General features: G+C 42.2%; 1 protein-coding gene across 1 annotated transcript in view; it reads left to right on the top strand.

Moving 5' to 3' along the window:
• The window catches only part of FARS2 (phenylalanyl-tRNA synthetase 2, mitochondrial), a 1,707,987-nt gene that overhangs the window by 1,086,618 nt on the left and 596,193 nt on the right, over positions 1 to 25,176 (top strand). The window contains exon 7 of the mRNA XM_086965030.1: positions 9,777 to 9,937. Coding sequence (XP_086821156.1) covers positions 9,777 to 9,937 — 161 coding nt within the window. The remainder of the gene's footprint in view (positions 1 to 9,776; positions 9,938 to 25,176) is intronic.

The following is a 25,176-nucleotide window of genomic DNA, read 5'->3' as shown; positions in this document are numbered from 1 at the left end:
AAGTGGTCAGTCCATGGGAGGGGGAGGTGCGCTTTGGTTTGGAGGGTGGGGATGTTGGTAAACACCGGATCAAGCAAGTGACCTTTATTGTGTGTAACTCCGGAGTTGGAGAGGTGTAGGCCATATGCGGCCAGATCTGCAATCAAGTCGGCTGCCCCGGTGTCTAGGGGGTCGTCGAAATGTAAGTTGAGGTCTCCGAGTATCGAGAAGTTGGTGGTGGAGTGGGCTTGAGATGCTATGACCTCAAGGAGGGCGCTGGTAAAAGGGCCAGGGTGGCCCGGGGGCGATAGACTAAGAGACCGGACAGGGAATTGGTTGGAGCTAGTTGAATGGAAAAGTGGAAACTTTCGGCGTCCAGGATATGCGCGTCGCGTATTCTACAGGAAAGATAGTCCCGGTGGATGATAGCTAAGCCTCCTCCTCTGCCAACTTGACGAGGTTGGGACTGGATAAGAAAACCAGGGGGAAGGGCTAGAACAACGTCTGCATCTGAGTGATCGGTAAGCCATGTTTCTGAAAGGAACAAAATGTTGAGCTCGTGGTCTTCAATGAGATGGTTAATTAGCAGCGCATGCTTAGGAAGTGAGCGACAATTCAAGGTCGCAAGTTTAAGAGCTGGGTGCCTGGAGGGTCGATTGGGCAGTTGTAGCTGAACTGGGCGGCACCGAGTGCAGCTGGTGAATGGTCCTATCAGATCGTGGACGTAATTGCATGCGCTATCGACGGTAGGTCTGAGACTGAGGAGGTCCCGACGCGTGTAGCTTACCTTGAGGGTAGCTTGGTCCGGCAGGGGTTCTGGCCCTGGGCCCGGCCGTGCGCGGACGGGCGCAGACGGGCTTGCCTTAGGCGCTCCCGCTGCGCTCCCGCTGCGCTCGTCCGCTGCGCTGGTAAGGCCGGCACATTTGAGGAGATGGAATTGGGGGCGTGGCCTCGTAGTGGGCGTGTCTACGCCTTCGAGCCGCGATGGCGGTTGGAGGGGAGTTTCCCTGTTTCAGCGCTGAGTCGGCTGTGTCAGGGGGGTCTCAGGAGGTCTGCTCGGCGCGTTAGGAAGCGCTTCCTAGTGCAGGTGAGTCTTTTTTTTTTAAAAGCAGTGCAAACAATAATACGTTTTTAAAAACAGAGCAATAAACAGTCCTCCGGCTTCCGCCTCAGAGGTCAACAAATGATAGAAAACAACGCTTTTAGTCAGCGGTTTTATAGGGCTGTGGGTGGGCATGGCCTCGTAGTGGGCGTGTCTACGCCTTCGAGCCGCGATGGAGGTTGGAGGGGAGTTTCCCTGTTTCAGCGCTGAGTCGGCTGTGTCAGGGGGGTCTCAGGAGGTCTGCTCGGCGCGTTAGCAAGCGCTTCCTAGTGCAGGTGAGTCTTTTTTTTTTTAAAAGCAGTGCAAACAATAATAAGTTTTTAAAAACAGAGCAATAAACAGTCCTCCGGCTTCCACCTCAGAGGTCAACAAATGATAGAAAACAACGCTTTTAGTCAGCGGTTTTATAGGGCTGTGGGTGGGCGTGGCCTCGTGGTGGGCGTGTCTACGCCTTCGAGCCGCGATGGCGGTTGGAGGGGAGTTTCCCTGTTTCAGCGCTGAGTCGGCTGTGTCAGGGGGGTCTCAGGAGGTCTGCTCGGCGCGTTAGCAAGCGCTTCCTAGTGCAGGTGAGTCTTTTTTTTTAAAAGCAGTGCAAACAATAATACGTTTTTAAAAACAGAGCAAAAACAGTCCTCCGGCTTCCGCCTCAGAGGTCAACACCCCCAATACCACCACCACCACCGATGCCAATACCACTGCCAATACCAATATCACCACCAATACCAATACCACCAATACCACCACCACCAATATCACCACCACCACCACCACCACCACCAATACCAATACCACCAATACTACCAATACCCTAACCAATACCACCACCAATGCCACCAATACCATCACCAATACCACCACCACCACCGATACCTCCACCACCAGTACCAACACCCCCAAAACCACCAATACCACCACCAATATCAATACCACCACCACCAATACCCCCACCACTAATACCACCAACACCACCAATACATCCACCACCACCAATACCACCAATGCCACTACCACCATAAATATCACCAATACCACCACCACCAATACCAATACCACCACCACCACCACTAATACCACCACCAATACCACCACCACCAATACTCCCACTCCCAATACCACCACCACCAATACTATCACCATCAATAGCAATACCACCACCTCAGCGCCTCTCGCTCACTATTAATAGCAGGGGCACTGTACAAGGCCGGAGCTGCAGCAGATACCATCTCCCTGTCCCTCCATGCCTGGCATAAAGCACAGCCCGCCTTGCACCAGGATGTGAAGCTAGGGCCCTACTACAGCTGGAGTGTTTCTTATTAGGCCAAAGATAATGGCATTACGCAATGCCACACTGCACACTCAAATCACAGAGAGGGCAGGAAATCGCCCTCTCCCCCGCTCATCCTCCTGAGCTGCGGCAGTGTAATCAAAGAGCAAAAGTTGTCGGAGCGCTTTGTTAGTGTTTTTAGCTCGGATCATATGTAACTCTCACACTTAGTGTCTGTGTAATTTACAACACTTACACATCTTCTTCACTGCACTATTTATCAGTACTTTGAAGACTTTGCAGGCCGGTGTCTTCCTCAATACAATATAACAAGCTGTCAAGAAGGCCCTTTATTGCAATGCAAAAGGTCTCGCATTTGCGCAAGTTTAAGCTATTAGTATTGTAAATGACAATGCCTTTTATTTTTGTTTTACAACTCAAAATATAAATAAAAGGCATTGTCATTAACAATACCAATAGCTCAAACTTGCATGAATGCGAGACCTATTGCATTGCAAATGCTTGTTCAACACAGGGATTGATGTTTACAAACTCCTCTCACTTTGCAGTCAGAGAAAGAAATGTGTAGTGAATTTTGTGACTTTTTTGCTGGGTACAGAGAGTGTTAAAAGAAAAGGTTTTACTATGTAATATTATGTAATACACAAAAAAATAAAAATACCTGTAAATGAACTGTACACATTCAGCAGTTAGGAAAGCAAAAAAAAAGGAAGCACATTTTTTGTAATTCAGAAATGTGATGGAAAAAAAGATTTTTAATAAGATTATAACAAATCAAGATACTTTACTTGGTAATTCACAAATTATAAATATTCAGTGAAACACAATTTCCACGCATTCTCTCTTATGTGCAGCATAGTTGTATGAGTAAAACTTTGTGTCTGTGCACATTTAGTGTTAATTTCAATGGAAAATCTCCTGACAGCTCTCTAGCACATGATGCTTTAGCTACATTAAAAATTGCCCTCCTCATGGCCTGTAAAGCTAGGTGGGTCGCAAAACTTTGTCATTCTTAAATGTAGATTGTGATTCTAAAAGGTTTGGGAAGCACTGACATAGAGAATACTTTGTGTGGGAGCACATACATTGTAGGAGTGACAGCCTAACATGCTAACATTGATTACCCCCTCCTGGGCTAATGCACAGAAAAAACACATCGGTTTTATTTTATATCATTTTTTGGCATAGTGGATGAGTAAAATTCATGCAGAAGTTCACATTGTACTGTCAGTAATTGAATGCACAATTATTATCATGGCATTGTAGTTAGGCTTTCTCTTCACGTGTATATCTATCAATTGTCCAATGGTGTGTTAAGTATTTACATGGCGTAAGTAATGATTCGCCACTCAGATGCACAGTACTACTCTTCGATCACGTCTATTAGCTCCATTTAACTTCTGTGGTAACTATAATTCATTTTAATTCGGCTAATGAACATGTGTTAACAGGAAATTCCAATGATCTGCCCAAATATGCTTGGGCGCCTGCTTGGGATGATTTATTTGCCTAATCACGGTTTCCATTTCATTACAAAAGCAAAGTCTCCTAACCACTTAGAAAAACAGGACGGATAATTTCTCATTCATTTCAGTGTAATTATTTGTTTAGCCAGATTAATGGCAAAGTAATATATCTGTCGAACGGATAGGTACACCCCAGTTAATCCAAACAGACATTCGTTGTTTAGTATGGGCTAAAATGATTGTTTATGTGTTTTCTGAATTGGCAGGGTGGCACTGGCTCATGTGTAGATATGTGTGTCCTTCCACTATGTCCCCTCAACGTCACTTCCATCCAGTGCATAGACACCCTCCCAGGTGAGCATAACAGTATATAAAAATTATCTGGATCAGTATATGTACACAATTTAACAAGCACGATCATTCATACTTTTTTTGTGAAATGTGTACTGTATCATTTTGCTTTGCCCATGTTGAGTTACATTTTAGGAAAAATATGAGCAAACTATTCTGGCAGTGGAGCTGTATGTAGATTTTGATATCACTGTGTTTCTTATAGCAGACTATGGACAACACCCTGAGACTCCTTGAATTCTGAAGGCAAGGCATTTCTAAATTTCCCCCAATCAGCTTGTAGGCTTCCCTTGAGAAGTTCAAAAGGAATAGATATACTATCTTTAATGGTACGGTCTGAAATTGTGTGCTCAGTTCCAAAGGGAGCCATTTTACTAGGCCAGTAAACAGTGCCATAGATCCAAGAAGTTCAACAACCGAAATGGTGATCTTTTGTCGACCATGTACCTAAAACATCCTATTCAAGGCAATGTTAGGTTTTCAGTGTGTGACGGCCCTCCGCCTCTTTTTTGTGCAGCTTAATGGCGTCTTCAAGTGTTTGGTGATGTAGGAGAGCGCGCTGGGGAGGCAGAAGCTTTGTGCTGGGCGCAGCCAAAGCTTGGAATGCCTTCCCTCAAGCCCTCAGAAAAATGACGGACCTCATGGCCTTTAGAAGAGCTCTAAAGAAATGGCTGTTTATCATCTGATTCCCTAACCCACCTCTATCTCAGGAGTAACACTTAGCGCCAGGACACCTACGGGTAACAGAGCGCTCTACAAATGCCAAAAATAAATAAATAAATGTAGTCCATTTAGGTTCACCATCTCACAAATTCGCCCTATTTTATTTGTGAGTTTGTATTTGGAGTATACCTGTTCCAGGATCACAGCCAATACACTCTGTAAACAAGTTGTGATTATTGCTTTCTGAAAACTAGACTTTAGACTAAGGAGTTAAATTAACTGGTTATTCTTTTATAAAATGTGGCAGATGGTAAAAGATATGTAGCTTGAAAAAATGCAATGGTTTGTGGGGGATTAGTATTTCAATGTTGAATTAGAGGAGCAGATGCGCTACCCTTTATCTGTTGTATGCTTAACTTTTGTAGCAGGGTGGGCGACTGCGCGTCCCAAGCCAATCGCACTGCTAAGGCAACAGTACCACATTGTTTGAAAATGATTCTTTCCTTTTGACTTAGTTTAAACCATATATTCTTTACTTCTGACTTCGTTTTCATGACTTTCAACAGATTTTAAGCGTTCACCATGTGGGATACTTCGCAATTTCCCAAGCTTCTCATGCCCAAGTTATGCCCCTCCAGGCTTCTTTCAAGAACACGACAGATGTGAGTGGTTCGTCGTAGCAGTGTTTATTAAAAGACCCAATGCATTTCAGGCTTAAAAAAGCCCTTTGTCAGGGGTAACTGTAAACAACAATAAATTGCCATGAGACTGTGAACATCATAATTATACACATTAGATCGCTATATCTTATCAAGTGTACCCCATGTTATACAAATTCCCTCATATTATCAAATTCTGAGTACCTTCACAGTTGTACAAATCCTTATCCAAACTTTTGTCCTACTGTTCCATGCTATCCCGGTTTTTTCGTGTCCCTCCCACTAATCTCTTCCTTTCAATGAAAATTAATCACCATCTCGCCCCTCATTTAATTCACGCTCTCTGAACACCATTCACTTTCCCTAGACTCTCCCGCATTCACTCATGATTCTCAATTCCGCCTCCCTGAAATCCTGTGACTTTCCTCATCCATGCATCATCCATCCGTGCTCACATACACACACTAATTTTTTCCTCTCCCCGCTCTTACCCTATTACTACTACCTTCCATTCACAAACGATAAACCACACTCTTTCTCGTACCTGCACAACTTTTAAAACCGGTCTATTCTCGTCTCCTTTCCAGTCACCAAAACTCGCTGTTTTCTCCCTATCTAATATTTCCAAACAGCCCGCTTAGGCCCCTCCCTAATTGAGTGCACATGATGATCCCTCTGCCTGAGGTTTTTCGCGCCAACCGCGAAAAACCTCAGGCAGAGGGATCATCATGTGCACCCTGTCTTTTTCCCCAACCCCCCTTCCCTGAAGGGGGTGGTTCTGCATACTTTGGATGTCTTGCAAGCTCTCCGCATTTATTTGGATCACTCCAGTGCCTTTCCTAAGATCGATTTTTTATTTGTTACCTAAGGGACCTCTGGTAAGGGACTTCGTCCCTCCCTGTCCACCTTGTCCCGTTGGGTGAAATGTGCTGTGATTTCTACCTATGAGTCTGCTTACTGTCCCCTCCCTTCTTCGGTGCAGGATCGTTCTACCAGAGGTGTCTCCTCATCTTGGGCCATGTTCAAGAGTGCCTCCTTGCGTGACATTTGCAATGCTGCCACTTTGGCCTCTCCCCATATGTTTGTGTCCCACTACCGGCTTCCGTTGGGGATGGCGGCCTCGGCTGCTTTTGGTTCTCATGTTTCGTCTGCTGTACATGATGTTTGAGTTGTACTGCTTTCATTTGATTAAATAGACCTGTTTTTGCTCAGATTTCTGGTCTTTCTTTCTTGCAATCACCGTGTACTTTGGTATGGGCTCACTGATAAGGAATTACGAGAAGACAGGACGAGGAGGTAATGCCCGGTTACTCACCGGTAATATTCATTACTCCGAGTCCTGGTCTTCCCATCCCATTCCTGAGCCCTTTCCTCCCTCCCGGTGTTTTTTCTTTGAGGTGAATGTTTTTTCTTTCTGGGTTTTCTTTGGTATTCGCAGGAAGTTTGTGTGACGCACTTCCCCCTATATGCTCGCCTGATTGGTGGCGCCATATTGGGGGAAGTGCTAAAAACGTTCTGCTAGGTATAGGGTTCTGGGGAGCAGACTAGCTGCTCACTGATAAGGAATGGGACGGGAAGACCAGGACTCGGAGTAATGAATATTACCGGTGCGTAACCGGGCAGTATTAAGGAAAGGCACTTATCTGGCTACTGAGCAATGAAGAAAGAGGAAGTGCTATTCTTTGATGCTGGATATATAGGACTGTCTCTATGGTTGTCTTTGTTTAACGGAAATACTCTTGGGAGTTGTATTCTTTGGAGATTAGTTATTGTTTTAAGTCTGCTGAGCAAAAAAAAAGGAAAGAGAAGGCATAATCTGAGCTTCGGGTCCTGAAATAGAATCATTCATGACTGGTCATGATTGACAATGGATTATGATGCATTTTATTTAATTTTGTTTCGGAAACTCATTAATGAACTTTATCAGCATCCCAGACCATAGAGCAGGTTATTAAGATCTTTCATTTAAGCTTGATTCTTTTCTCAACCTGCCACATTGGTGGAATTTTCTTTATTTACACGTTTGGTGAAAGTGAGTGCTAAATGTTTTGGCGACCTATCAAAACAAAGGGACTGCGGACAGGAGTAATGGAAGAAACAGAAACTAGCGCGTGATAGACTCAAAGTATATTGAAGAAGAGAATGAGTAGAACACAGCTGGTTAAGTTGGATGGTCTAGCTTATTAAAACCATTTTTATGCAGAGTAGTTGAGTTTCTACTGTAAAGGGCAAAAACATGTTTCCTCACAGATTATTTACGTGTTCTTGGAGGTATATGTTGTGGTAACCATTATGCCTTTTTGTTCATGCCATACTTCAGTGAGGTATTTTAGAGTGCTCGTTCTACTGCACTCAGGGGGAAAAGGACGGAGTATCAGATTGTTGTAAATATGATTTCATGCTTTGTATTGTTTTGTAGTCTTTTTACTGTCTCATTTGTTTCCCATACATATAATGCTCTTGTGTTCTGTGCTCGATGATCTCCCCCAGCTGGAGTTCTTGTCCAGGCAGTTAGAGCCTGGCCAGCTTGTGAGATACATGTAGTTTATCTGTGCTGCAAATAAATATAAGAAGCTGATTCCTATACTGGCTGTATTGGTCATCTATTCTACTTACAACATAGATGCTCACTGTCACCTACCTGTATAGGAAATTCTATCAACTGTCTCATCACACCTACTCTACCTGGTCACTAGGTATAGACTAGAAGTGGGAGGAATCAGTACAACTCTGGGGGTAGGTGTGGAGCACCCTATGGCCTAAACAGTATGGTTACCATCAGACTAAACATCCAAAATCAAGGTCACTTTAATTGGCGGTATTTGCACTTATAGTTATTTTGAAGCATTAGCACTTTATTTCAGGCTGGATTGTACTGTATTGCATTTGCACTTTAGGACCGAATTTTGTGGATGTTGCACATTGCTTGTATTTGAAAATTTATATATGTAGTTTTATTGTCATTGACTGCTTATGGCTTTTAAGTATTCAGAATCCTCCCTTTTAATCTGTGTTTTATAGAAGAAGCTTTTAAATATTTTATATTCATTTCCATTGTTCAAATTATTCTTATATGTATTGTACCTTATCTATGCTCTGCTCAATAAAAAAAAAAAAATACAAAATCAAGGTCAAAGCATGACTACATGAGCATATATTTGGGGAATTCCTTTCTTCACTGTCAGGTGATGGAGACTCAGCTTTTGGATTAATCGACTATATTTAAGAGGATGTGGTGGAAGGCGGGTTTTGCTTGCCTGATTCATACCTTATTCCACTAGGTTGTGTCATAGTTGAGTTGGCCCAAACTGATATGTCATACTCTTTGGCATGCCAAGCTGCCTCAGTTTGGACCCATGATCGCTGCAATTCCTCTAGTGTGAGAATTTCCTGTGTCTTCTAGTGTGGTGGATTATCTTTCTTACTTCAGTAACTCCTAATAATGCCTGTTAGAATGTTCCTGTAGAGGCCCTTACTGCTTGTGCTTGCCATCCCATCAGGAGACCACCTTTCAAAAACACCACAACCCACATCAAACCCACATGACAAAATCTTGCAAGATTTGAATGCATGTCAGAACCAATTTCTGTCAATTTGCACCCTCCTTTTGCACCTCCCACCCACATATCCCCAGCTAGCCCATAATGAGAGGAATAGAAGAAATTATACAGTACTGAGAGATCATATTTATGGTATATGGAATATTATGTAGTCTTATTAGCGCAATGCAGGGCAACACATGCTGATTCAGTGCATGCAGCAGATTAAGATCTGAATGTGCTAAGATAATGCAATTGTTTAAACTCCAAAGAGACCCCATTTAAATCTCAAAATATCTTCTTAGGGGAATCAAGAAAAACAGACTTGTTTAACTTGAGAAATCCTAAGCCATAGATATCGGTCCCTCCAGACAAACTGGTAGACAACACAATTGACTAAACACCCTTTGTTACGATCTGTAGTAAGTCATCACTGACACACAACATATATGGAAAACCAAAATGTGCCTGAAAAAGACACTAACGGACAATCAGTCTTATGCATTTTTCTAACATGGAAGGTAAGTAAACAAGTAGGGTCTAATAGGAAGTGTTAACATGTTTTTCCAGGTTGCATTTCCTAAACTCGCGCCATTGGATTCTTGAAATATTGTATTGTAGGCACATGTTTTCCATACTTCTTTATCTCGTGTTTGCAAAGTAATTGCTCATGTATTTTTAATCTTTAATCTTCTTTTTCTAAGTTCTTTTATCTGTGTCTGTTATTTGCAGCTGGTGCTCACGGGAAGATCGGTTGGGCCTTTGGTTTGGGACTGGAAAGGTTGGCTATGATACTTTACCAGATCCCTGATATCCGCCTTTTCTGGAGTGAAGACGAACGCTTCCTCAAGCAGTTTTACGTTGATCACATTGACCAAAAAGTACAATTTCAGGTGAGAAACAAAAGCAAATAAAAAATGACAAACATTGACAATTCAATTGAATCAAGTGTATATTCTCCATTTATGAGGTACAGGGATGTTGAATCTCTTCCTGAATTGTTGGAAGCTGGAACCCAGAAGTTCTATTATCGTGCCACTGCTAGGTTGGCGTAGCGCACAGTGGTGCTTATAGCTTGGAGGATTGCAGGTTTAACAGGGCTGTGTTTTATTAATACTTAAATGCATCTGTTCAGTCCTTGTTCATTAAAACTTTCTCTCATCAGTTTGTTGCTTCAGGAGACTGTGATCCTTCTTAGACCATTAATTTGTGCCAGACAGGTGCCCGATTGTCAGTAGTGGCATGTCATGGTTCATAGAGGAAGGGTAAAGGCATGTCTTAGTTGCACAAAGACTATTGCGATCAAGTCTACCAGATAGTGTTGACTTTCCAAAAACTTACGTGGGGCATATAGTCCACCCATTGCTTATCATTGGTTGGCTTTATGTCACTCTCATGTGCTTGATTCTTATTCAATTGCTTCCCCTGTCTCATCTTCAGCGTCTTGACATCCTCACGGGTGATTTGCCGCGCTTTACAAATCCTGGATCATCATCCTTTTGTCCATCCCGTTTGTCCCTCCCCTGGAGAATACACTCTTTAATGTCATTCTGATTGGTTGGCTTCTACTACGAGTGTATTTCAAGTGTGAGAAGTTATGTGCAGTAGCCAGAGCGGCTGACTCCGGAGCGCAGGGCTGGTGGTTCGATCATCAACAGCAGTTCAACTCAACATCATGTGACTCTCGGCAATAGCTCACTTAATCACCCCAACGGCCCCCAGTGCCTACCTATAGGGGTGATAAATTGGCGCTTTACAAATGTGGAATTAATATGTGTCTAGTCATGTATAAACACGGTTTAGAATTGGGGCTGTCATGAATAGAATGTGATCATGGCGACCTAAAATAAAAATTCTCACAGTTACAGTGTTTAAACCATAAACAATATGGAGAGAAATTATTCACAGGCGCTGTAGATCAGATTTGCCCACCAAAGCCTGTATTATCATGTCCCAGAAGTCATGGGGAGCTCCTTTATTGTGTCTTCTGTGCAACTCCGGAATTTTATTGTATTGCAGCACTTAGATAGCGCTCACTACCCCTATGTGGGTTGCTAAAGAGCTTATCTACATGAGGAGCATGCTTCACCATGTAGTGTGTGTGGTTGGAAGGATGTTGTTTTTGTTGTGAACCAATGTGGAAATGTTTTCGTGACGCGTTTGATAACCACAAAGGTGTGATAATCTTGTTATAGGAAGCAGTGCATACCATGGCCAAGCTCAGCTTTCGAACATTGTAGAACATCTCGTATTCATCTGTGTACCTTGGAGGCTTCCAGTTCATAGCTATATTGAACCTAGCAATTACCAGGGTCAGATCAATAAATCTGTAACTCTGCTTCTGGGGTTGAGTTCTTTGGATCAGACCCAATAACCATTGCTGATGTGTAAACAAAATTTCCAAATCCGCAACCTCATTAATAATATTTACCATGTCTTCGCAGTATGACTATATGTGACAACATTACCAAAGCATATGATAGATTTTGCATCTGGCTGCTGACAGCTTGGACAAAAATCACCCACCACTCGCTACATCTGCATCTGAGAAAATCTGTAAGATGGCAAATACCTCTGCTGAATATAATTGATCTGGGTAAATCTAAACCTGACATTTCTAGTCACCCACTCCAAAACCTTCCACCAGTCTGCATAAGACATCTCTGCTCCATAGTCCCTCGTATGTGACTTGTGTATTGAAGCTAACTACCCGAACACCCTTGGCAGTTCTTTCATGGGTGTCATGGTATCTAAAACCACTTGAAGCGATATGGAGCCCCTAATGATTGCCATGATCATCAATGTATCCCTCTCATTAGGTGACCCTAGCCATATGGCTACCTAGGCAAACTGTGTGGAAAGACAATACAGCTCCAACAGTAGCATACCCATGTCTCCCAAATTCAGTGACAGCATCATTTTCCCCACTACCAATCTTTTCTGTTTGTTGGTCCAGACCAGATCCCAAAAGAGCCCATTCAGCTCCTTGAAGAACAACAGCTTCAAGATTACTGGAAGTACCTAGAAAAAAATATAATAGGTGAGGCAATATTAGCATCTTAATGATAGCCACCCTTTCCATTAAGGAAACAGGCAACCTCTTCCAAAAATCCACTAAAGAGCAAATCGAAGAGACTGCTCTGCCCAGACTACCTTACATCAGTTGTTTATCTTTGTGGTATACCATACATCTAAATATTTAAAAGTGTGAGGGGGCCAGGTTATCTTGCAAGGCGTAGTCCATGGAAGTTGTGTGTACAGGAAAAAAGGTGAGATTTACTCCACTAGGGACTCGGAGATACAATAAAACAGCATCAGAATAAAGGGAAATAATCTATGGCTCATTCAATAGAATGAGACTCCAGTCACACGCTCTATTCCAGAACACACATGCCAGTGGCTCCATTGCCAGAGCAAAATTTAGTGGGGGAAAGTATGTGTACCAGTTTTTACTCTTGCAGTTTAACCCATTTCAAGAAGCCATCCCCCAAACCCATGCAGCCCTATACATCGAACAGGAAGGATCAAGATATCATGTCAAACAACTATAGATATAAATAGGATGCAGACTGGGTCCTGGAGACCCATCTATTTTGTGAGAAAGGCTTTTCAGATTAATTTGTGTGTGCTCAGGAATGAGCGTGCTCTGGGCCGGGTGTACCAAGTAGCCAACCACTGGTGCCTGTTGATTTGCCAATAATTTCCCTAGTATTTTGTATTCCGCATTGAGCAGGAACAATGATCTGTACAACCGCACATCTAGCAGGTCCTGACTTGGGTACGGAAGCACCATTATTGTGGAAGTACAAGTAAATTCAGGCAGAACCCCTCTACAAGCTGCATCCTGGTACAAAAGAAGCACTGTGGGTACTAGCTGAGTCCTGCATGCCGAATAAAACTGACAGAAAACAGACTGTACCAAGTGACTTCCCATGACCCACCATATCAATGGCTGTATTATTTACTGGTGTGGTTATAGGACATGCTAAGGAGTCCCTCCGAATGGCATTAAGGGGCCTATTACGATTGCGGTTTTTCCGCATCCTCCGGGCCTGCGGAAGCCACTGCCAGCCCGGAGGATGCAGAAAAACCGCAGCGGACCCACCAAAGACCCACCGCCACATTAGGATGGCTGGTGGGTCCTGGTTTCCGTCCGCAGCTTTTCCGCCGCGGTTGGCTTACAACCGCAGCCACCTCTACCGTGGCCCTATAAACCTTTAAAGTGGGTGAAATGCACATGAATTATAGAGCCTTAGGATCGCTGCGACCTGATGCAACTGGTTCAGGGCACTTTTTTACTTGTGGGAACCAGGTCAAATTCTTGGTTTAGGCGCTTCCCAGGTCGTTAAACTTAGTGACCCAGTCTAGAGGTAAATCCTACAGCATGATCGAACCTCTAAAGGACCTATGCAGGTTAATTGTCATAAATGTAGTTTTTGAGTGGTTAATGACCATCCCTCATTTATCACAAAATGCCATAAACCTATCAACAAGTGTTTGCAGGCCTGCCAGGGTTTTGGAGATTGATAGTGTATCATCGGCGAATAGGAGCAGGGGAATCTTTCTACTCACCAACCTAGGGAAATCCCTTGTGCAATCTTCCACATAGGCAACCACATCATTTAGATATAAACAGAAAAGTGTTGGGGCAAGGAGGCACTCCTGGCGGATGCCCTTGTGAACTCCTATCCATTTCGTTAGTATACCCCGGTACCTCATCAAACTTGTACGTAAGTGTCATGTTGCAAACGCATGAGAATATTCAAAAGATCAAGCAGGACCTCACTCTCCTTCAGAACCTCTCATAATTTGCAGCAAGGGACTAGTTCAAATGCTGTTTTAAGGTCCACAAAGGCTAGGTATAGATAGAATTTTTCAATTATAACAGTCTTCCAATAAATAATCATGAACCTGAGGATCTGGTCAATAGTGCTTGTCTGGCTTCTGAACCCCGTTTGCAGATAGGACAAATCACCATTCCCATTTACCCAAAGGTCAAGCTGAAACAGAATCTGCCTACTGAAAACCTTTTGCATTAAATCCATAAGGCTAATTGGCTTATAGTTCAAGAGCAGTCCCTTGGCCGTTCTTGTGGACTGGAACGATTTCAGTTGCTTTCCAACTACGTGGAATTTCCACACCCTCCAGAAGAAGAGTAGTTTATGTATTGGGCCCAGTTTTCAATGTCAGATGAAAAGAGGTTCCCTGAAACCCCATCTGGTCTGTGGCCTTTCCAGCCGCTATAGACTTAATTGACCTCATGATCTTGTTGATCCCAATGGTTAGGGCAGTGGAGGATACATGTGTCAAGGAATTTAGGGAGGCTTTCTCATCCATAGCCTTGGCTGGGGTAGGCCATAAATATCTGAGAAATGTTTATACCAAGTCTCTGGGTGAAATAGTGTCCGCAATGTAGATTTCAGCGCTCTGCCCCTTATTTGCTACCAAATGTCAGAATTGTCTGGTTTCTTTATTAGCTGCAGCCTCATATATGTCTTTCCAGAGCTGGGTATTCTATTCATTGTGGGCTTTGAGGTAGATTAATCTGTACTTATTCCTATCCGTCCTGATGTCAGTGACATCCCCTTTCACGAGGGCACAGCTTAGATTTGGCCCTACTGCAATCTTTAATAAACCAGGTACGACCTGGGGTAGAGGTCTTACATGTGCAAGTGTTGTGCCATGTGAAGCACTCTTACAAAGTGTTAAATAGTGTTTCATGTATGAGTGGAGTTGCTGACAGTCTACCTTGAGAAGAAAGAGAGCTATCAAGGTCTGAGACAGGATGAAGCAATGCCCTATTCATTTTGTCCCTGAGATTAGGCTAAACTGCGACTTTAGCCCATTTTACCCTACTCCTATTGTTGGATGGTGTTAGGTCTGCAACAAGGAAGAGGGTAATGTATGCTGGCTGGCAAAAAATTTACTAAAGGAGAAATGTAGGGCACTGTGGTCACTAGCTAATCTAGATAGTACCCTCATATCCACAACATAGCACCAGAAGGAGATCAGTATGTAATCTGTCCTACTTTAGGAAACAAGGCGGTTGAAGAATTAAGTTGCATTGCAGTCAGATGGGGTACGGCAGTTCCATGCACTCAGCCCAAATGTGATTGTAAAGGATAGAAGATGGTATGCTGCTTCTGTCCTGCGCTTTACAGGAGCAACGTCTATGGGCAGGGTACCCCATACCTCATCCTCCATTTCGAAAAGGACAGAGCTACTGCCGTCTAGAGGCTCGTATGGCGTGTTGAAGTCCCCTGCAACAATTAATGAGTCATGGGTGGCAAAGGGGTTCCTATGTGTGGTAAGCTGGTGTATTGTCTGTGATCCTCCAATCCCCAGCCCCTGGATTATAGACATTATAGATGTAATATGTACAAGAGTCCTCCCCTGTGACCATAAAACCTTGAATATCGTGGGAAGCAGTATCAAGAGGGTGAAGTTGGGAAGTGCAAACCCAGATTAAAAGACTGCCACTCTTTTTGCATAGTGGATGCAGTCTCCCCTTGACAAGAATTTGGGCCCCACAGAAATATCCTGAATTTTTTCCGATGTAATTTCCAGGCAATGGGACACATTGAGCAACACATGCATGTTGCCTGCTATCATTCCGAGCAGCAACATGCTGGCGAGGGGGCTCGGAACATTCTAAATCCCAGTTGAGCCCAAAACAAAGGCCGAAGTTAAGAGGCCATATGGCCTCCTTTTGATTTAGTATCCTGGCTGGGAGCTATCTTGAACCTCACAACTATCTTCAAATATAATGGAGGGGAAACAAAGGCTCACAACTTTTTATTACCGCACAGGTACTTAAAAGAGGCATGCTTTTGACTTTGTTCAGTCCCTGTTTATAAGACATGCATGCAGTATAAGAATTATGGGATGCACTGTCAGTCACAGTATTTACACAAATAACAAATTAAATACCACTATTTTGTTTTATTTCTTTTATAGCGCTCATTTTCCCAATCCAGGGTGTCGGAGCGTTTTACATGACACGAACACGTTATACATTGACAATAAATCATGTGTGTAAATCAATGTACAGGATGTGTTACATGAGACAGTGGGGGTTACAACGTGTAGGAGCCACATGCCCTTCTTAGCTCACTGTGCTATTTTAGAAGGAATAGAATTTATGAACTGTTCGTAACAAAATGATCTCTGTGTTAAAAGCATTAACCATCTACATAAACCATCTCCATAAAATAAAGATATGCCATCTGCATGTCACATGATGTGCTTTGCAGGAGACACATTTACCCTCTATGCTATTTTGATTTAAAACTGGGACAAGACAAAACACAGATCTCTCCAGCAAGTGCATTAACCTCCAGAGTCATCTTACCATTCTTATTATTCCCCGAGGTTTACTGGGCACACTAAGATCTATGCAGCAGTTGCCTCACCCCCATAAGATATTTGAATATGCAGATTTTGCAACCAACAAAGCAGAACATATGTCCTGCCATATTTTACTGTGTTGCCAATTTCTTTGTGAGACAGTTAAAAAAAAATATGTATAAGTTGAGGCCAAGATTTTGTGTCCGGGTTGCAGCTCCAAATGTGCTAATTTTAGACTTGCTTAACATATGTGAGGTCTTAAGATCGGATGTCACTTCCTGTGAGGTCATGGGTTGTGAAGCCACTTCCTGTGATGCAACATGTGATGTCACGCTCTGTGATGTCATGCGCTGTGATGTCATGCACCATGATGTCACTTGCTTATTGCCATACTTGGTTAGACTACCCCAAGTTCCTTTTTTTAGGACTTGTGCCTTGCTCTGGGCTCCCACGTCTTACCAGACACCCAGTGAAAACCTGACCTGATGCTTGCACTTTAACCAAAAAGCATCTCCTGTATGCAGTCAACAAAACAGTTGAGCATGGCCTCGAACACAAAGTTATAGAGAGCAGTTAATGGCTTTTCCTACTACCGTCAGTGTTACGGTCTATTCTTTGTCCACTCCACGAAATGCATTAAGTGTGAGCCCAGCATACAGTTTTCAGCCACATAGTATAAGCCAACCTGCTCTAATGTGGTGTGGTGCTGCACAGAAATGCCCATAACCAAACAACCAGAGGAACTTTTAGTCAATCAACAAGCAGAGGCTCACGCACTATATCACTTTGCAAGTTGCATTGTGATACCTGTTTACAAGGAAGCCTCTTATCATCCACAAAACCAAACGCCTACAAAGATGTTGCATGTCTAAACAGAAATGCAGTTTACGGAATGCATTAGCAATAGCTTTATGTGAGTCAAGGTAATCTGGAAGCTGTAGACTGGTTGCACTGCCACATCGTGCCCTGCTGGGGATTATGCACAAGCAACAGGCAAATGGTTTCCCCCTACAATTCTTCCTCTTTGCTTGCCACTGTCTGTACCAAAGTGGATGTTCTCTTCATTCCACTCCTCTTGGATTCCAAAGTGGTGCACCCACTCTCCAAATCCAAAATGATGTGCTCAGTAAGTAACTGTCAACTAGAGGCTTCTCTTTGCTTTGAAAATCAGGCTCAATAAAATGCAGCAGGACCTCTCATCAATAAAGGGTCTTGGCATCATCCCTCCAAAATAATTTCATGGTTCAGTGAGTCAGAATATGTAGATGGAATGAGAAGGAGTAAGTTGGACTGTGGTCATCATTGATTGCTCTCAGCATGTCATTTAAGATGAGCAGGAGAGCTGCCTTAATTCTGGTCTAAAGCCTGGATGTGTGGAATGAAATATGTGGCAGATTCTACATGTTGTTGGAGCTCTTCAGTCGATAAATCTTCTATAATCTTGTCCAGAATATCTAGCGTATACATTTATAGAAGGTATAGCTTCTTAATGAGTGCCTTGGAATATATCTCTACTGAAATATATTTTGCAAAAAAAAGCAGGTAACCTTGGGTATTGTCCATGTTTCAGGTGAAGAGCAGCTTAGCACTCTACCCTACCACCCATACTTCAAATCTGCTCACCTCAAATGTCTTTTTTCTAACAGAGATTTTAAGTGTAGGATTAGCACAGTGTCATCACTGCAAAGCTAGAAAGTGGCAATGGCATTTGCCATTTTTCCAGCAAAGTCTTTAACCATAGGATATTTATGTACCCTCCACGCCGAACTGAAAAATGACACAAGCCTTTACCCATTCAAGGTATTGGAATGGTAAATAACATCTAACCCAACCTGGAATGAATAAACGCAACCCCTGAAACATGTGTTTCAAGCTTATTAGAGCTCGTCGGATAGGTATAGTCATCAGAGAGGTATAGCTTTGTCCAGACACAAAGGAGCAACCATTATAAGTCAAAAAAATACCCTTTCAGGCTTAGAGTAGTACATAGATTATTCAAAAAAGAGCAGGGAACTCTGGGTAGTTACCAAGTTTTAGGTGGACCACAGCTTCTTTATAATGGAGCACTCTACAACAGTACTGATACTCCAAATCTGCTTACCTTAAATATCTATCAAATCTATCTAGCAGTTTTTAAGCATAGGATTAGCACAGGGCCATCCACACCAAGCTAGAAGTGTCATGCTTTGGCCTGGAGATATTTCAATACTTTTGGGAATATATAGTGCACACCATGGAATGTTTGTCTTGTTGATACTGTGCAAGCCAGGTCAAACTCAGAGCTGAGATGGACCCAACTAATATTTCTGTCCATTTAATTCAAGGAAATGTATTTATTGTTGAATGATATTGCTACTAAAATGTACCCTACATCAATGGTGCAGTGCATTTATAACACAGGTAGCTATTTCAAATTAAAACCTTAACTTATGTTTTTTACATGTAGTCCTATAGGCAGAGTTTACTCACTGGTTTGCTGCTTCCTTCCCCTGATTCCATTAATCCCTAAATACATAGTTCTCACTAACTATAGCCCTTTATTTCAGGAGGGGTATTGTTACCTTCAGAGAGCAGACTTTGAAACAGGAAATCTTTTTCTGAAAACAGTGCTTCAGCACGAAGCTGCTGTTGGGGTCACTGAGGTTTTGAAACTCTTCTCTGCTGTAGGTGTCTGTACCTGTTGCAATCAAAGGAGATTTTCTTGAAGAAAATCCAAAAATACATGTCCTCTTTCAATTACTCTGGTATCCTCGCCGTTATACCGTCGCTAAGAACAATCTTTACTCTAGATAAGGATCAAAAAGAAATGTCAATCCGAGGTTTTCTGTGGCAAGCAAGAGATCCCTAGGTTTGTTATTGTTGATAATCGAGGATACACCACTTTCTTTTTTTCTTTTTTGGAATGAAGGGTTTTGGATGGAATGGTGAAATTTAGCAATGACATTATTGCCACTGGATCACACCCACTGCCTTGTGGTAGACCTGCTTCAAAGGGCTTTTCTTTGCATGATAGTTTTATTCACTATAAAGTAAATATGTAGGCGCTTGTTATCTGCCATTAGTTACATCTAATGTCACTTCAAGGCTGTCATGCGTTTGATTTCTGTAATATGTACTCCAGATACACGCTGATAAACCTGCTGAGCAAATGATTCTACATTAGGACGCTCATGCTGTTCCCTGTGTTAATCTCAATTCCCAGCTAGTCCCAATGCCAAATCTAGTGCACAATGCACCAATATTTTCATCCGTGTTGCTGGCAAACAACGCTTGCTGGCAAACAAAATACATTTTGAGTTTGTGCACCTTGGAACAAATGAAAGAATTCTGAGTTAGTGAATTATTTTTCATTGCCTGGTCCAAAACTTTGAATGGAATTCAAATTATGCATGTGGTACATATTTGCTAAATGTATGGCCAGATTCTGCATGACATAGAACGTTAATGCCCTTTTATAAGGCTTATGGAGCACTGTGCTAAATTACTACAATGTAAAAAAGATAAATACATTGTAAAGCATGTTATCCAAACCAAGACTCAAAACATTCACAGACACCTAATACAGAGGTAAATCCGAACCTGGCATCAACCAATTCAGTTCCCAAAACCAGCATGTACTCTACCTGACCCACCCAGAGAATACTGCCTGTCTGCCTCAGATGAAACGTGTATATGTACTTTGATTATCATGAACATACTGATTCATGGAGACAATACAACCCACCAAAAGAAACAGTAAAAAAATCAATGGGAGCCACCCAGGAGATAGGCGATGGAGAGGACCTTGAAAGATTGATCTGAAACATCTTGTATGACAAGAGAGGACCACAGTACCTTAACCACAGGCCGAAGCTACCATCCAGGGTGGGTAATAGAACTCTGTGGATCAACTAGATTGACCGCAACCAAGACCTCAAGAAGTATAGGCAGTAACAGGCCACTACTATCCATGTAGAAACGACCTTGCAAAGGAGTAGGTTCCAGATGAGGATTTATTCAACTGAAGAACAGCTTGACAACCACAAATGAGAGACACAACCGATCTCCCTGAACTCTTCTCTCCTTCTCCTGTTCTTCCCCCAACATTCTATATGACCTAATACAATTCTATATATTACATAAGATAGAATACCACAATCCACAACTAGGATAAGATACTCCAGCACCTGAAAACTGCTCGTCTGTGTACCATGTCAGAGATGAAACCCTAGTTGATAAGCATGCAAAAGACTGTACAGGTCAGTAGGACTATAGCAGAGAGGCAACACTATTCTTTTTTTTAATTTCTTTTATTCACAGAAGGTTATCCACCACATTACATATGTCTTATTGTTATACAGTTGATGAGCAAAAGTGAGAGACTCAACACTAACTTTCACATTTCTAACTTAACTCAGTGTCATACAATTGGTAAGTATCAGCTAGCAAGTCAGTCGTTATTTACACACACATCTAGAAGGAGTTGAGCAGACAGGATAATGCATTTAACACCCAAAGCCCAATCATATCGCATGCTCAAGCAATATGGGATCCTGAGCCCTAGATCTTAGGGTGGTGCATGGGCTCCATATATATTCGTTCCACTTTCCCCAGATATTCTCACATTTTGTTGGGCAGCCTCTACTTTCATACACAGATCTCTCAGCTACCATGCACCAATCCTAGTACCTCTACCAATCGCCAACTGATGGGGTTGTAACCCAGGTTTGATCAGCCTGTGACAAATCAGTGGCATCCCAAATGTTAAGGAGGCACCGTTTGGATGATAGAGAAATGGCTATTCCCGTGACTGCACAATATAACTACTCTCCACAGGATATGGAAAAACTTTCCCACTTGTCCACATTTCCTAGGACACATCGCGTCTGTCTGTCTGCCATTTTTGCCTGTGTGGTGCAGGATACGTAGACTCTTTGTAGTCTTTTAAGTTGTACTAAATGGAAGGGCAGTCGCGCAGCAGCCTCCCGCGGTGAAGCCAAGGCTTCTGACTAGTCTTCATCCTGCAAATCTTCCAGGTCTGCCTCCCGGCATTTTCGGAGCTAGGTGAGAGTGTCTAGGGAGTTATTTATGAGTTTTCGATATGGAGGCAACACTATTCTTAATAATATTGCTTGGAGATGGAAGACTAAGAGCAGGGCAAAGATTACTGAAAACAGTTGGATACAAATTTGCTTTTTTCTAAAGAAGAATGATTAGGCCCATCTTTAAAGCAGACTCAAAAGCTCCTTCTGCCAATTAAGAATTGGCATGTAATCACAATGATGCAAGTGCCTCAAAGGACAGCATTTTCCACAGTTGCTCTTGCCTGGTAAATAGCTGTTACAGGCAAATGATCACCTAACAACACATAGGTTGTTTTATTACCTAAGGCAATATTGTTTATTCTTATACTTTGTAACTTTGTGAATACAATTCAATTCAGTTTTAAAATGTTATAATTCTGGCTGCATTATGAGAAGAACAATGGTAGTATTGTAAGCTGAATAAGAGCAAGTGTAGCATAAAATTCTATCCACCATCCTGTACCATACTGGGGGTGCTGCCTATACTCCGCCATTACGTACATTTCAACGCAAACCCCCAAGGCACATTTTTGTGGTTGGGGTGCGATAGGAAGTAGACGGCAGTAAAGACGGCCTTGGCCTGGGGTGTGGTGGTCAATACAGCTACCAGGGGAACAGCAGCAGCGTGATTGTTTAGAGGAATTAATTCCCCTGCTGGATTCTCCCTTTAAATTTCTCTGGGATTTTCCTTGTCCTCATGGATTATTAATAATGTTTAGCCTTTTGTTGCAAGATTGTGTACAGGCCCACTGAGGGCTAAAAAATGTTACTCCTCGGTTTCCCGTGAAGCTCGTTGATGCCTATAGAACAGGCTAAAGAAAGGCCTAGAAAATATAAATATGGCTAGACATAGGTTAAGGAAGGTGAATACGAAGGGAACATTCTCCAAAGAAAAAATAGGTCTGCTCTGAAAGATGGAAAAAACTCAGGACAAGTAGCAGTTTGGAAACAAGTCCATTGAGGATATTAAGGTTGGAAATTGTAAAACAGAAAGTATTAAAAAAAAGGAGAAAGGTAGATTCAAGTGTATATTATTGGTAATGTTGCATCACTTTTATTTTCTGGATTTTTGACGATGAAGAAGATAAGAATAACCTGTTTCAGTCTCACGCCTGTTTCAAAAAGTGTTTAACCAAATAAGTTGTATCACCTGAACCATCATGTACAAATGCTTCCATGAATTATGAGAATGTTATGAATAAAAGGCTGGGTCTACCAGAAAATAAGGGATTGTGTCTCAGTCTATAAAGCGGGGCCAAGAATGGAATAGGGTGTCCTTGTTTGACTCCTCTGCAGCCATGATGATGAGTATCTCAGCGATCTCCTATTATAACCAAATTCCTCCACGAAAATCTATCCTGAATAGGAATTCCTGGGATCTTGATAACTACCATCACTGATTATTTGGGAAACTAATAAATAAAAACAGAGGACTAAATCATTAGTCTATGCCAGATGTATGTACAGAGTTTCAAATGGGGAAGGAATTACATAAAGGTCAGCTGGCGGAGAAGGGGCCCTTGGAGATGATAAATACATTAGCAAAGCCGGTGAAAAATATTTATTAATGCAGGACATACACCTCTATGCAAGGAAGAAAATTCTGTTTTCCCACCGCACTTTCCTTGGAATTTTCACTTCGAAATTCCATGCAACGTGTTGGCATAACAAAGTAGAAATATGATCACAAAATCTAATGGCATTGTGGGAGATCTGCTGGAGTCTAGCATACATATGAAGACAGGTAATGAAAATGAGAGCTGGTGATAGCGAAAGATGTGGCCAACAATAGAAATGCCAGAGATCAAAAGCAGACCTTGAAGAAAGGTGTCCAGGAAGTGCACCATACATATTTGAGGCAGCCTTCTGAGGTGAACAGAAAAGAGCTTGAGAAGGCTAAATGGGCAATAGGCGACTACTACTATGCTATGTGCTTCACATTAAATGGGCCCTACATACAGAGAATGTATGAAGAGAGCAATTGTACTGGAAGGTTTATAGCATGGCAGGAGTGAGAACAAGAGTCGAGTAACAAGATCCATGCTTCGAAGTGCCCAATTTCTGGGATTCACTGCAAGGAACAGGGCAAGCTGAGGTGGGTAAAATGCAAGTCTGCCGTGGCACTCGGCAGGGCTGTCCCCGTCACCAGTTTTTTTTGCCTCTTTCATCGAGCCATTAGTGATTGCAATCAGGACGAATAGGGACATTCACCCTCCTATACCACAGATGGGTCAGATAAAACTTTATGCAGATGACAGAATGATGCTTCTCAATTCTAGGAGAGTTTCACAGGAAAAAGCGTTTGAGGTCTTCTCTTTATACAAGGTGTTAGGGGGCTATAAGGTTACTAAAAAGAGGACTGAAGTCATTCTTTGTAATTGTGAGCCTGATATGGCGAAAACGAGCAACTGAAGAGGTACCTGCATATCAGATATTCATCAAAGATTGAAGACTTATACAAGGTTACTTTTAAAAGTTAAAAGTTTGTTTTCACAATGGAACTTGCTTCCTCGTCCTAGGGAGGGTTGCACAGATTATAAAGGCTGTTCTTCTCTTTAATTTCCTTTTTTCAGCTATACCGTGTGTGCTAGTGACTTAGGGCCACATGTATCAACCTATTTTGCATTTGCAAATGAAGCAAATCGCTAAATTTGACCATTTACACGTGCAAAATAGCCTTTCAAGATGTATGGAAGGCTTTGCCAGTGCATTTTAGGTAATCTAATTTTTTGTGTTTACCTAAAATTTCGGCGACAAATAGGGAATCACAATTTGGGATTCTCTGAGCACTTGTACCAAGCATTTTCAAAATGCAAACTGTGCAATTAGGAAATGCTATTACCATTGACTACAAGTCAATGGAAACCATCAGCAATTTTTGAAAATGCACAAAAATGCACTTTTCAAAGTACCATGTAGCGCACACATGAGCAATTCTTTTTGGGGGGGGGGGGGCTTCAGGGGCGCCTTAAAACCCCGGGCACCTTTGGTTTTGCATGACTTAATTTGCAATTGCCAATTAGGGAATCGTAAATTAGGTAAATCAAAACAGTTCGCACCGGTGGGCCTTTAGGCCTGTTGGAACAAATGGAGAAGTATTACTTAATAGCGATTACCAAATTGGGACTCTGTAGGAATCACTATAAGGTCATCTCTATTTTCTTACATTCCATTTTTCATTCCTTAAATAGCGATTACCTAAAATTTGCTATTTAGGGAATGCAAAATAGATTTTTGATTCATGAGACCCTTTGTATTTTAGAAAAGGGAATCTCTTTTTACATCTTTTATCTGGCAGAATAAAATTGCTAGATTAGCTACTTAGCCCTTTATATAATTTGAGGAATTACTATTTTGCTTATTTTGCACAATACATGATCAGATTTAATGCAAAACTTGGATCAGGTGGAGTTTTTCAAGAAAGATCTTATGGGCTTGATTTTAAAGGAATATGATATAAAGGATATTCTAAAATTAGCAAAATCACCTAAGAAAGTCAACTACCAGAGCTTAATGTGGTTCCTAAAAAAATGCAGGGATCTTTATAGGTGGTACGCCATCCCCTATGTCAATGAGGCTACACCTCTGACATAACTGAATTGGGACTCAAGGGTTAGGATGGACCCAAACTAAGTTCTGAAATGGGAGATAATGAGGTTTCTTTCATAAGGTAGCCAAATTCATGGCTGGAGAAAGGTGACCTGAGATCAAAGAATATGTCA

Source organism: Lissotriton vulgaris, chromosome 4_1 (assembly GCF_964263255.1).
Source record: "Lissotriton vulgaris chromosome 4_1, aLisVul1.2, whole genome shotgun sequence".
NCBI lineage: Eukaryota > Metazoa > Chordata > Amphibia > Caudata > Salamandridae > Lissotriton > Lissotriton vulgaris.
This window is presented reverse-complemented; position numbering and strand designations above follow the sequence as displayed.